At 51.2% G+C, this 13,689-nt stretch overlaps 1 protein-coding gene across 2 annotated transcripts in view; it reads right to left on the reverse strand.

The window, feature by feature from the left end:
* The window catches only part of akap13 (A-kinase anchoring protein 13), a 93,084-nt gene that overhangs the window by 43,492 nt on the left and 35,903 nt on the right, over positions 1-13,689 (reverse strand). The window contains exons 6-9 of one of the 2 annotated variants that reach the window (XM_062547338.1): positions 12,546-12,759; positions 8,976-11,931; positions 7,935-8,924; positions 6,109-6,182 (exon numbers count right to left, since the gene is read on the reverse strand). In XM_062547338.1, the coding sequence (XP_062403322.1) occupies positions 6,109-6,182; positions 7,935-8,924; positions 8,976-11,931; positions 12,546-12,759 (4,234 nt within the window). Of the gene's footprint in view, positions 1-6,108; positions 6,183-7,934; positions 11,932-12,545; positions 12,760-13,689 lie in introns of both variants that reach the window. The other variant, XM_062547337.1, reaches the window with a different exon arrangement.

The following is a 13,689-nucleotide window of genomic DNA, read 5'->3' on the forward strand; positions in this document are numbered from 1 at the left end:
ACGCACACACACATCCAGCCGTGTGCACACACACACACCCAGCCATGCACACACACACACACACACACACACGCACACACACATCCAGCCATGCACACACACACACACACACACACACACACACATCCAGCCATGCACACACACACACACACACACACACACACACACACACACACGTTCTCTCTCCCTCTCTCACGGGTCCATTCTCCAACCCACGTCCAGAGAACAGCTCCACCCAATGCAGCGGGCCAAGACAGCGCTGAGGAGGAAGAGCAGAGTCCCCTGTCCATACACGTGCAGCCTCCTGCGCTCTCTCACTCTCCCTCACACACTGTTCTTCATCCCTCGCTCTTTCTCTCTTTTCTCTCTCCATCAGTCTCTCTCTCTCTCTCCCTCTCACACACATACTCTCACACACACACACACACACACACACACACTATTCTTCATCTCTCTCTCTCTCTCTCTCACTTTTCTCTCTTTATCGCTTTCTCTCTCTCTCTCTCTTTCACACACACACACACACACACACACACACACACGCTCTTATTCATCTCTCTCTTTCTTCCTCTCTCTCTCTCTCACACACACACACACACACTCCTCTTGTATTAGGCTGGATGACCATTCCGATTGTTTTTGCAGACAGACAGACAGACCGGCAGGCAGACACAATCGGTAATTCAGACCGACACAGTCAGACGCCCGTGACTATTCTTTTCAGGAATGCCGGTCCTCCTTACGGCTCTCCAGAAGGTATCTGCAGGGGCATGCACACACTAATCAAACTTCTCCACAAAGTACTCCCTTCAGACACCCACACGGCAAACAATTACCCATGGTGCCGCACACCCTAACCATGGCCACCCTCACGGCAATGATCTGTCAGCGAGAATGATGATTGAACCTCTCCTTTCAAACGAAACACCCAGAGCCATATAGCAGATGCCTGAGACCAGAAGGGCACTTTTCAGTGTTCCTTGCTAATGGCTAACCCACGCTGCCTTTCCGTATGAAACCAGAGACCGCCGCCAAACAGCCCACAGGGAGCAGCTGGGAGCACACACACACACACACACACACACACTCGTACCTTCACCAGGACCACGTCCACAGCCGTGTCTCCTCGGGCACACAGGCTGTACCTCCGCCGGTGTCGCTCGTACATCTTCGGTTTGGAGCCGCAACAGATCGCCACATGAAGGCCAAACTCTCTCTGCGCTCTACTAAATCCGGGAGGACTCCAGAAGATCCCCACGCGAAGGCCAAACACTCTCTGCGTTCTACTAAATCCAGGAGAGCTCCAAAAGATCCCCACACGAAGGCCAAAATCTCTCTGCGTTCTACTAAATCCAGGAGGACTCCAGCAGCCGCCCAGAGCTCCTGATCACATCTGTGCTGAGAGGCAGCCCCTCCTCTCGTCTGCCTGCCTCTGGCTTACTCACTCACTCCCTCCCTCCCTCCCTCCCTCCCTCCCTCCCTCTTTCCCTCCCTCCATCTCCCTCTCTCACATGCACACTGCCTCCCTCCCCCTTTCACTCAACATCCCTGTCCAGAACTCTTTCCCCCTTTCTCTCTTTCTTACACACACACATACACACTCTCTCTCACACTCACACACACACACACACACACACACTTCCTCTCTCTCCTCCTTCCTTCAGTCCTTCTCCACAGCTCCATTACTCTGCTAACTTCCGTCGGCCAGATCGCTGCTTCCTGCTTCATCTGTGTATTAACTTTTTTTTTACCTCCTTTCTTTTTTTCTCTTTCCTTCTCTCTCTCTCTCTCTTTTCTCTCTCTCTCTCTCTCCCTCTCCGTCTCCCACTCACTCATTCTCTTCTAAGGACTGTGTAGGCTGTCTCCATAAAAGAGACCTCTATGATGGGAGCACAATGGCCACTCATTGACCAGAGGGGCGCCGGGTCAGCCCCAGCCCCTCTCCACATCAGAAGAGGGGGACGAGGAGAGCAACGCACAACAGAGAACAAGAAAAGGAGAATGAGAGGAGGAGGAGGGAGGAGGAAAAAGAGGAGGTGACATAGGAGAGGATATCTCTGAGCTCTGATCTGGTGCTGCTCTGAATATCAGGAAGAGGAAGCTCCTCTCATCTCGTCACGACTGGGACTTCTGGGACCGGCTGATCAGGAAATGAGGGATCAATTCCCCAAACACAATGACACAGTGCGTTCCCTTCGCCGAGTCGGCTGCGGCCAATCAGCGCAAGGCAAGACGTAACTAACTAATCAGCGGGTGACTCAAGACATCAGGGCCAGCGCTGCGCCAAGCCAGACGCCCTGGACAGAGCTCCCCGGGCGCCATGGGAACGGCCACAAAACAGATACCGGACGGTGACGCAAGGCTAAGCGCCGGACTGCAGATGACCTAAGACCTGACCTGGTAAGACTCAGGGAACCGCATCGGGGACAACACGAAGATGTCAGTGACCAATGAAGGAAGGAAGGAAGGAGGGAGAGAGTGAAGGAGAGAGAAAGAGAGAGAGAGAAAGAAAGAGAGAGATAGAGAAAGAAAGGGAGAGAGAAAGAGAGAGAGAAAGAGGACAAGACCAAAATGAGGCACTTCCTTGTGACGATGACAGAAAATAAACTCAGACACAGAGGGAATCAATAAGTGTTTCTAAACAGGAGATGATTGTGCAACACATGGGTGGGCTGGTAATGTGTGTGTGTGTGTCTGATCAGCTGACTTAAAGCAGATGAGGAAGACACCTACAAACACACAAACACATACCCCTTCTCTGTCTCTTTCCTTCACACACACACACACAAGCACACATGCATTTGCATAAACACACAAACCACACACAAACCTGGACTGACTGCACCCCAAAACAATGCTTTTCTATTTCCTCAGCCCTAGGCTACCCTTAGACACACCTCATTGTGAATAAGTGCCTGCTTAATGAGAAGCAGCATACAGTCACACACACACACATACAGAGCCCTGTTCTCAAAACAAGTTCAGACACATTGCATCCCAACTACAAGGAGACAAAAGGCACAATGGCTCCAGACAGACCACTGTGAGTGTGTGTGTGTGTGTGTGTGTGTGTGTGTGTGTGTGTGTTTTCCTTGGTGTTCTGTTTGTGTGGGCTGTGCTGATGAGAGAGGGACTGCACAGGGATTTGCCTCGAGGACCCAAAACAATAGCCATTAACACAGGAGCGCTGAAAAGCCACTGAATCAGACGGACGTTTCACATCACGCTTGCTGTCTCTCTCCCTCTCTCTCTCCCTCCCTCTGGCTCTCTCTTTCCCCCTCACTCAAAAATGCCAAACCACAGCTATGCCAGTGCACATCTGGAATACGTTATACGTCTGCCAGCCACCGGAGGGCGCCTGTGCGCTCTGCACAGGGCTCTCTGCGTGCTCTTCAGACGGCAGGGTGAACTCAGGCTAGACAGGGTAGTGTCTCCCGTCTAGTCCTCAGTGCAAGCTGTCTGGTGAAATGCTCGTGGACTGTGATCATTACCACGTAGAGTAGATCAGTAACACACACATTCACACACATGCACACAAACACACACCTAACACATCCGAGGGGGTGAGCGTGTGGAGATCACAGGTTATACTGCGCCCCCTAGAGGCCAATAAGAGTGCAAGAGACCATCTGAGAGGCATCATAAAACAGGACATATTGATACGTGCCTATAGGCAGTGCCCCCACTGGACTACTGGCTATCAAACTGTGTATCAGCACACACTGGCGTGACAAGGGGATTGGGAGCAGGTCAGGTATGGCTCGTCATTAGTCTAATTAATCATTAATCTAATATGAATACGACATTTACGTAGCTATCACAAGAGTGCAAATGTAAATGGTGCGTCTAGGAAATACTTGTTTTCATAAATTATGTGCTTTGTGAGAAAAATAACTGAGAACTGCAGGTTCATAAAGTAGGTTGTGCTGCATGTGCCAAAACCAGCACAGGAATGCTCGACCTGCTGAGGACACCTGCACAAACTTTTCAGCACCAAATATTTGACCTTCGCTTTCCTCTGGTGATATACATGGGTGTGTGTCTGTCTGTGTCTGTGTGTGTGTGTGTGTGTGTGTGTGTGTGTGTGTGTGTGTGTGTGTGTGTGTGAGCGAGAGAGAGAGAGAGAGAGAGACAGAGTCCATGTCACACGTAAATCCAGCAAACAAACAAACAAATACATTACAGACAGCAACACAACAGAACAGTCGCATGACACCTGTGAGCAAACAGCATGAATCCATATGATGGATGATGATATGCTAACTAACGCCACTGTGATCACATCAGAAATGTTTCCCATAGTTCCCTTTCCCCCCAGATTGTCCACCCTCAGGCCAAATCTTCTACACCCAGCTGCCTCCTTCACATGCCTTGACTGTGAAGACTGACAGCAAAGGTAATGCCTCAAAACAATCTGAACATTCTTCACATGCTTTTGAAGAATGTCGCAGTTACATAATAATAACAACTGCTTACCCCACCACTGTGATTCTTCATACATTTATTACATATCAACCACACACAGTTTTAAAATGACTACCTGGACATCCTTCCAGAATAACGCTGGCCACAGAGTAAAAGATTGCCACTCCTCATCAGATAGTTAGCAGATTTAGCTCTCTAATTCTGAATTATGGACTAGTTCTGTAATTCAGAAGGCATGGTGTGAGAGACTGTAAACCAGTTCTTCTTCTGGACCGGGAGCAGGCCCATCTGCTGTTCTGATCCATTTCAGGCTATTACAGTAATGATCTGTCTCCGTCTATTACAGACCGAGACCCGTGATTACATCATGTGTCCCAGACAGGCAAACGTCGCCAAAACTGTGCAGAGCCGAAACGCTACACCACCACACTATGAAAAGTCATTTTACACCACAGCTACACCAAGGCCGAAGGAGGGATCTCTTTATTTCCTCCACCCTCTCTCTCTCTCTTTCTGTCTGTCTCTCTCTCCCTCTCTATCTCTATCTCTCTCTCTCTTTCTGTCTCTCTCCCTCTCTCTCTCTCTCCCTCCCTCCCTCTCTCACAATATATTACTGCTAATACATATATCTATGTTATTTTTACTACTTTTATATTATTGCTGTTGCTACACTGCACACATCTGTACATGTTGTTCATACATTGCTCATACTGCATATCCATATCTATTCTGCTCTATAAGTTTAATGCTAATACACTGCACATGTTTTTAGTTCATTTCTATTACTGTAAACCATTCCACCATCTTAACCGTATATCGTATACTGTTTATGCACCACCTGCCTATACTGTGTACATCACATTGAAATGTTCTGCTTTTTGACATTTCCGGTTAAACGCAAACTGCATTTTGTTGTCTTTAGTCTTTATACTCTGCACAATGACAACAAAGTTGAATCTCGTCTAATCCAAACCTACAAAGAGCCAGTACATCTTCTGCAAACCCTTCGGGAACAGGAAGGACTCCAGAGCAGCTGACTGGCCTTGGCAACACTAGCCCCTGCTGATAGTCCAGCTCCCTCCCTGCGTGTCTTTCCCCTGCTTCCTCCTTCTCTGAAATCAAACCTTTTGTGAGTGTCCCCCAGCTCCATTTCCCCTTGCCTCTCATGACATAATGTCTTTCAGTGGCTTTATGTTGTTCTCTATCTCTCTCTCTCTCTCTCGCTCTCTCTCTCTCTCTGAGAATCTAACTGAGTCATATTTAGAGTTAGACTCTCTCTCTTTCTCATACTCATTGGGGAGTCTAACTGAGTCATTTAGAGTTGGACTCACTTTCTCTCTCTGCCTCTCTCTGTCTATGGTGAGATGACTGTTGTTTTGAGCTACACTGTGAAAGACTTTTCCCATCGTTGCCAGTCTGACCCCCGTCACCCAACTCAGGCCTTACGGTCAGAAACGTGCGTCAGCGTCACCTATTCAACCCCCAGACTGCCCATCACTCTCTCACACACACACACACACACACACACACACCCCAAAGGGGGATGGAGCACTGAAAGTCTCTGTGAGACATATTAGGCTAAAGATGCATCATTCAGCTCTAAAGCATCAATTTCCCCTCAAACACTTCCTCTCAACCCAGATGGATGGAATCAAGGAAATGAAAAGAAAAAAGATGTCTTACCTCATTTGTGTTCGTCATTGATGTGGGCCCCTCACTTCCGCGTAAAGCGTTCATTAATCCACTGTCCCCTACATCTGAGGGGTACAGAGAGAGAGACAGAGAGAGAGAGAGAGAGAGAGAGAGAGAGAGAGAGATCAGCTGATTTTCCTTATAAAGGGACAACAAAAATGGCAAACGCCATGATCATGATTTTTTTATATAGAATCAGGCCTTCAAAAACATTTTTTGACCATGGTATTCTTAAAGGTTTGTCACTTATTAACCAACTATTAACTGGATTTAAAGCTCAGCCTCAATATTTACAAGACTCAGTAACAAGTCTTTTACTGATTTAACTGTTCAGTTAAAACTCTGGACCAACCCAACAGTGTCACACTGTCTGTGTGTGTGTCTGACTGGCCCAGTCAAGCTCAAACACCAGCAGACACCCAGACCAGCTCAATCGGCAGCAGAGTGTATGATTACTCATACTGCTGCCCACACAGTCATCTTAGCATGGGCCTGTGACTTTCCCAGGTCTTTGAGAGTGCAGAACTAACACAGTTCAGTACTATTGCAACCCCCACGCAATCTCAACACACACAACTATACTCTCTCACTCACTCACTCACTCTCTCTTCCTTATTTGTGCTACTCTACTGCTACTTGGCTCCAATGAGGTCACCTCCTGTTGCTTGGATACACAGTCATGTAAATATAAACTGGTCTGCATCGACACTTCCAACTCGCATGGCCTCTAGGTAGCAAAGATGAAAATAACGGATAGCACCTATGACAACACACACACACACACACACACACACACACACACACACACACACACACACACACAACACACACACATACACACACTTTACTGTATGTCCCAGTCCCACATCCTAGCTAAATCTTCCTCAAAATTAATTGTGAAGAGGGTGTAGCTAAAACCGCCCCACACACAGCTTCTCTCTCTATTCAATTCAAATTAGCTTTATTAGCATGACTTTCACAGCAGTGTTGTCAAAGCTCTCCCTCCCTCCCTCCCTCCCTCTCTTTCCCTCTCCCTCCCTCACACACACACAAATGAAATCGCTCACTCACACGCCAGTAACCTGGGCTGGGGCTGTGAATAGGTCAGAATGGGTGGACATGACAAACGGCCATGCTGCTTTTAGAGGCCGTTGTAACGATCACATGCTCACAGTCATAGGACACACACACATACACACACACACACACACACACACACACACACACACACACACACGAGAGCCAGTCTGGCATAGAGTACTGTACTGATGTACTGCGATCACATTCTTTTTTTTTAATATAAATAGCTCAAATCCATTTGATGGCATGAGGCAATGTGAAGAGACAGGTGAGCACACCTGCCCTCACTAGTCAACCAGGTTATTCTAGTTTTATGATCCAGCTCTCATATCATGGAAAATGTCGGAATAGCTTAATAACAATTCAGTATCATTAAATATTGATATAATCATCATTAGCAGTAATATTGTTAATATTCTTGAATAATACTAATAAAATGAATAATACATTTGTGAAATACAATCAAATCAAATTATCGAGCCAGATAGGCCATGTGTTTTGCAAGGGGATTCTGCTGGCCTTTAACTCCTTTGCTAGCTAGTTTTAGATAAAACCTCCACACTGTTGAGTGAAAGACCAAGTAAATCTCAAACTCCCTCTAGAGAACCCATTCGCTCTCACTTAATCCTGTACCAATATGGCCTGTAGTGATCTAATGATTCTGAGCAAAACCTATGAAATCTGACTGAAGAGGAGAGAAGAACAAGTAGGCATGTCAGCAATCAGCGTTGTCTTACCTGCACCAGGTGTGGAGCTTGTCTCCAGGAGACCTCCTGACTCCGGGAGTGTGTCTCTGTCCAGCGGTGTGTGTGTCCCCAGGTGTGCTCCTGACTGTGGGAGAGTGTGTGTCTCCGGCTCCCCGTGCGAGCTCAGGTGTGTGTCCTGAGATTCCTGGGGGACGTCCTGGGAGGAGTCGTCGGGACACGCCTCATCAGCGGCATCTGGAACCAGGTCCACCTCCACAGCGTGCGTGTCCACTCGGCCGTCCACCTCCGGGTCAACGTCGTCTGCTGCCGGTTCTGATTGGCATGGGTCCAGCCGGGTGTGTGCCTGGGGATCACTTTGGCTTGTGTGTGCGTTTGTCTGCGCTGTATTCGAGATCAAGTGTGTGTGAGCGTCCGTGTCGCTTGGGCTCTTGTGTGCATGTGCCTCTGAGTCATTCGCGAGTGTGTGTGTGCGAGTCTCCGTCTCGCTTTCGGATGTGTGTATGTGAGTCTCTGTCTCACTCTGGGATGTGTGTGCGTGAGTCTCTGTCTTGCTTTGGGATGTGTGTGTGAGAGTCTCTGTCTCAGTTTGGGATGTGTGTGTGTGAGCTTCAGTCTCATTTACAGTTGTGTCTGCGTAAGTTTCTGTCTCATTTAGGCTTTTGTTTGCAATGGTATCCTCAACTCTGCTCTCTGGAGCTTCGAGGCAGGGGGCCTCTGTGTGTGCATCCCCAGAAAGGGTGAGCTCCACTGGGCATGGCTCTACCGCAGGACCCCTGGTGCTGCCGGAGGCCTCTTCTGGAGGCTCCGGGTGCAGACCTCCAGCAAGGGTGTGTGTGTCTGCCTCCCTACACACACTCTCCCCTTTAGAATCTTCAATTCCCTTCACACTCTGATCGAGCGACTGCGAATCATCACTACATCCCTCGACTGCAGTCTCTGTAGCAACCTGAACGCATTCCTTACCGGAACCTTCCGTCGGCCTCGACCCCTCCGGAGACGGCTGCTCCGCTGGGGCCAAAGGTCCATCGCACAGCACACGCTCCGGAGACGGCTGCTCCGCTGGGGCCAAAGGTCCATCGCACAGCACACGCTCAGGAGACGACTGTTCATGCTGACCAGAGGCCAGAGTTTCGGTTCCCCGTGAGCCCTGTCCGAACCCAAGTGACCCGTGGTCCTCCGCCTCCCCGACTGACCCTCGTCCCTCTCCGTCCATCTGTTTCTCTGGGCTCGGCAGCTCCGCCTGGGACGCGGCGGCCGTTTCGTCCTCTTCCCACTGAGGAGTGGAGAGCATCTCGCTGAACGCCCCCTCCTCTCCAGAATCAGCATCCGGAGCTGAGCTCCGTTCTGTGTGTTCCTGAGGGGCTTCCGTACCTCTGTCAGTGTCTTGTGCGTGCGGTAAGACGGCGGCTCCATCCGCGGGTTCGTCCATCAGCAGTGACGGGAGCATTTCAAGAGGAGCCTCGTCAATACGGCCCCCTTCGCTCTGGGTTCTGTCCGTCAGAGAACCCATCCGTTCACTCTGGGTTCTATCAGTCATAGAACATGTGCCTTCGCTAGGAGACCTTTCTGGAGCGGTTCCCTCGCTCTGTTGTACTGTGTGCGTTTCTGGAACTTTTTTCTCGGTTTCTGCGGTCGGCGTTTCAGGAAGCGTCCCCTGACCCTGTGCTGTGTGTGCGTCGGGACTAGTTCCTCCTGCGTCGATTTCTGTCGCCCGCTCGGGTCTGTCCAGTTCCCCCTCTTCAGCGGAGACGCCCACCTCCTCCTCCTCCTCCTCCCCCTCCTCCTCTGCCCTCCGGTCAGTCTCGGAAGCGGTGTGTGTGGCTGACTCAGTGACCGCCCGGTCGTCCAGCAGCTCTGTGTGTGTGTCAGATTCAGCACCTGCTGCGGGTGTGTGTGGCTCAGAGTCTGTGAAAGGTTCAGCACCTGGTGTGTGTGGCTGTGTGTGTGTGAAAGCTTCAGCGCTCGCGTGCGTGTCCTGCTCTGTGTGCGCGAAAGCTCCGGCACCTGCGTGCGCGTCCGGCTGTGTGTGGGCGAGCGACTCCGAGCCTGCCGAGGACTCCGGCTCGGAGTGTTTTCCGGGTTCTCCCGAGGGTACGGCCGAGAGGGGGAATTCCTCCGGAACTGTGCACTTCTCCTCCTCATTGTCCTGTTGTTGTTTTCTTTCCTCCTCGCTCTCCCTCTCTTCCTCTTCCCCCTCTTCCTCCCCCTCTTTCTCCTCCTGCTCAGATGCCAGGAGCTGCTTGACCACTGCCGCGTATGACCGCTCCTGATTCACACCTGAGAGGTGTGCAGGAACGGAACTATCTCCCCCCTCCGTGCTGTGATTAGACAGCTCCTCCTCGTCTACATTTTGATTGGTGGGTGTCTTCTCTGTGTATTCAGTCTCTGCGATCTGATTGGTTCCCTCGCTGGACACGTCTCCGTCACTCGTCTCAGCGGTACCGAGGTTCCCCGGACTCTCCTGTCCACTCACACACGCCTCGGAGAACGCTGGGGGCCCGTTGGTACCGTCCGGTTCAGGCAAGCGGTCCGGTCCAGGAGCCATTCCGGGTCCGAGACTAACGGACAGATCCAGCTGCTCCTCAACTGGACTGGACAACGTTTCTTTAAGGCTTCCGTCCGAGAGTGTGTCTATGAGTCTGTGAGAGCGTTCCTCGTCGCTGAGCATATCTCCATGGTTGCTAGCGGCATGTACGTGTGTGTGCGTACTTGCGCCGTTGGATCCAATCTCAGGCGAAGGGTAAGTGCAGGGAGGGGGCTTCTTGCCGAGGCTGGCAGTCAAGTCCGTTTCCTGCTGCCCGCTAGGAGATCCCGAGACGAGGCTCTGTGTGCCGCTCTCATCTGTGAGCGCGTCCGATCTCTCGCCCCTTTGTCCAGCCGTCTCGCCGGGCTCCCCTGCCCCTTCGGCCCCCTGCTCGGCCGCTCCGGTCGTCTCGTTCCCCATCTCTGTCCACTTCTCCACCGCCTGAGTCTCTGTGCTTTCCTCGGGAGCGTCGGCTAACTCTGCTCGCTCCTCCTCGGTCACTTCCTTTTCCTCCGCCCGGTCGCCGTGAGAACCGAGACGGACGTCCTCTGCTCCTCTGGAGGCGATTCCCCACGTGCTCGGGTCTTCCTGGTGACCGTTGCCGACCGCTGTGGCTGTGAGAGGCGTCGGCTGCATGGCGTCGTCCGCGGCGGCCAGTGAGTCCGGCTCCGTTTCCTGCCCCCTGAGTGCGTCGAGCGTTTGTGGCTCGCTCGCGTGACCGAGCGGAACTTTTGTACCCTTGTGCCTCCTCCCTCCGTCTATCGCCCCCCCACCTCCAGGCTCCTCCTGCTGCTGCTGCTGCGGTGGCGGCTGCTGATCCTGGGTCTGTGCTTGGCCCATGGTGGAGTCTGCGGTGGAGCGCTCCTCTTCCCCCTCACTTCTCTCTTCCTGTTTTGGCTGCTCGTGTGCTGCTGTGACTACTGGAGGTGGTGGAGGTGGTGGTGGAGGTGGTGGTGATGGCGACTGCCTGTCGGGGGCGATCTCTGGTGGCGCGTGCTGCGCCGGGAGCTCCTCTCTTCCGCCCTCCTCGATCCGTTCTGCCGGGTCAGCACCGGACACAGAACCCTGCGGTGCCCGCCTGTCCGTGCCCCTGCTGTCCTCCGCTGTACCGCGGTGCTCCTCTAGAACCCCCGGCAGTGGAGACGATGACCGCGGGTCTCCGTCAGGTCCAGCCCTCGTCTCCTCCTCTGTGCCTTCTCTTGCTCGTTCCCCGTTCGGACAGAGCTGGCGGCCGGCTGCCGCCACACTGACATTGTTGACCGTGGACTCGGGCTGGGGGTCGGGGTCGGCGGAAGTTCTAGGGACCTCCGGGGACGGGTCTGCGGTTCTGTGGGTCTCGACGTTGCTGCTGCTGTTGTTGTTGTTGTTTTGGCCCCTCTTGCCTCGCTTGCGCTTGGGCGTGCGGCGTGATGAGCCGTTGGCTCGACCCTTCCCGGCTCTCTCCTCGCGGTTTCCTGTGGCAGGATACAGCTTCTCTAACTGCTGCTGCAGCCCCACGTCACCCTACAGCAGCAGGGAACACACACACACACAGAGACACACACACACACACACGTCAGTTCTCTGAGAGCCCCCATGGCCATCATCTTTCCACTGGTACATACTAAGAGGCATGTGATGGCATAAGCATATAACAAACTGCATGAAACCACAACTACAATCAGCACACAGACACACAACAACTACCAGAGAACTAGTAACTTCAACAAAAAGATCAATAGATCCTAAACTCAAAGCACACTACATAACAAATACAGTATGAACAGTAAAAATAACAACAAAAAAGGAATGTAAAGCCCTGCAGTAATGTTACAGACAGGGAAAACAATAAAGAACATATGACAATCATATTTAATAAAATATTATACAACACAAATAATAACTTTACAACACAAATAATAAGTCAAATACATATTCAGCAAAGAACCCATACGAAGACGATCTTTGGAGAAGCTTATTGTCGGGCTGACTGACCTGAAACCGAGCTCTGCAAATGCCAGCTCTTGCGTGCACACTCGAACGCACCTCTACACTAAGACACACCCACAACAACAGCGATAGACAGCAGATGTCAGTTCCTGTGGGAAGGCCGTCGAGCGGCTCGAAACAGGTCTCACCTCTCCATCTCTGTGGCGGTGGATGAGCCTCTGGAAGTCCTGGACCTCCCGCTGTAAGGCGGGCGGGGGGCTGCCCGGACAGACGCTCTGCGTGAGCGTGTAGGTGTTGAACTCGGGGTGGTGGTGCAGGCGCCCTCGGCCTCCTGGGTAGACGCGGCGCCCCTTGGACTCGTGCGCGTCCGAGAGAGACGAGAGAGACGAGAGAGACTCTTCCCTGAGTCAAGAGAGAGAGAGAGAGAGAGAAAACACCCCAGAGGGATTAAAACAGGCGGAGGACAGGGTCACATGAGAGTGATTCATACGAGCCAGTCCACACCTACTGAGCAAACCACACACAGCCTCCTCAAACAGGCACACACACACACACACACACACACACACACACACACACACATTCTAACATCAACACAAAGTCTCTCACAAACACACAATGACACACACCAATGCATTCTAACATCAACACAAACTCTCTCTCTCTCACACACACACCCACACACATACAAAGAGACATACACATACAGTATATATTCTAACATCAACACAAACTATCTCTCACACACACACACACACACAACCATCTTTCAGGTCATTCAACTTCATGACTTTTTTTTTTTTACAGGATACCCTGCAGGTATTGTTCCTACGAAATGCCTCTCTGATTGCCACTGAACAACAATAAACCTTTAGATATAATAGCATTAAAAAAAACAAGTTATACAACTTTAAATAAAACCTGTTTTGATCAGCAGCACAGAGCAGTGTACACCCACACATGCGGAATTCAGAAATAGAGTGTGCTAAGATTAAAAACAGACTTCCTGCTTCTACTGTGTATGTGCCTGCTATATGGGGGGAGGGGCAGGCTTTATTGCCCACCAAATGAGCACAATCATAACAATGAAGGGAACTGGGCACCCTATTTAGTGCAACGCTGTCATGGACAAGCGGAACAATACGAGTCAGAGGAGTAAAGGACTGCGTCAGTCTGAGGGCGGAGGGAGAGAAGGAGTGAGGAAGAGAGAGAGAGAGAGAGAGAGAGAGAGAGAGAAGATATAAAGGAGAAAAGAGGAGAGAACAGGTGATTGTAGGCCTTGAACAGTGTCGTGGGTCAAAGGTCAAAGATCAGAGCCCCCCCCCACAAAAA

This window comes from Sardina pilchardus, chromosome 10 (assembly GCF_963854185.1).
Source record: "Sardina pilchardus chromosome 10, fSarPil1.1, whole genome shotgun sequence".
Classification (NCBI taxonomy): Eukaryota; Metazoa; Chordata; class Actinopteri; order Clupeiformes; family Clupeidae; genus Sardina; species Sardina pilchardus.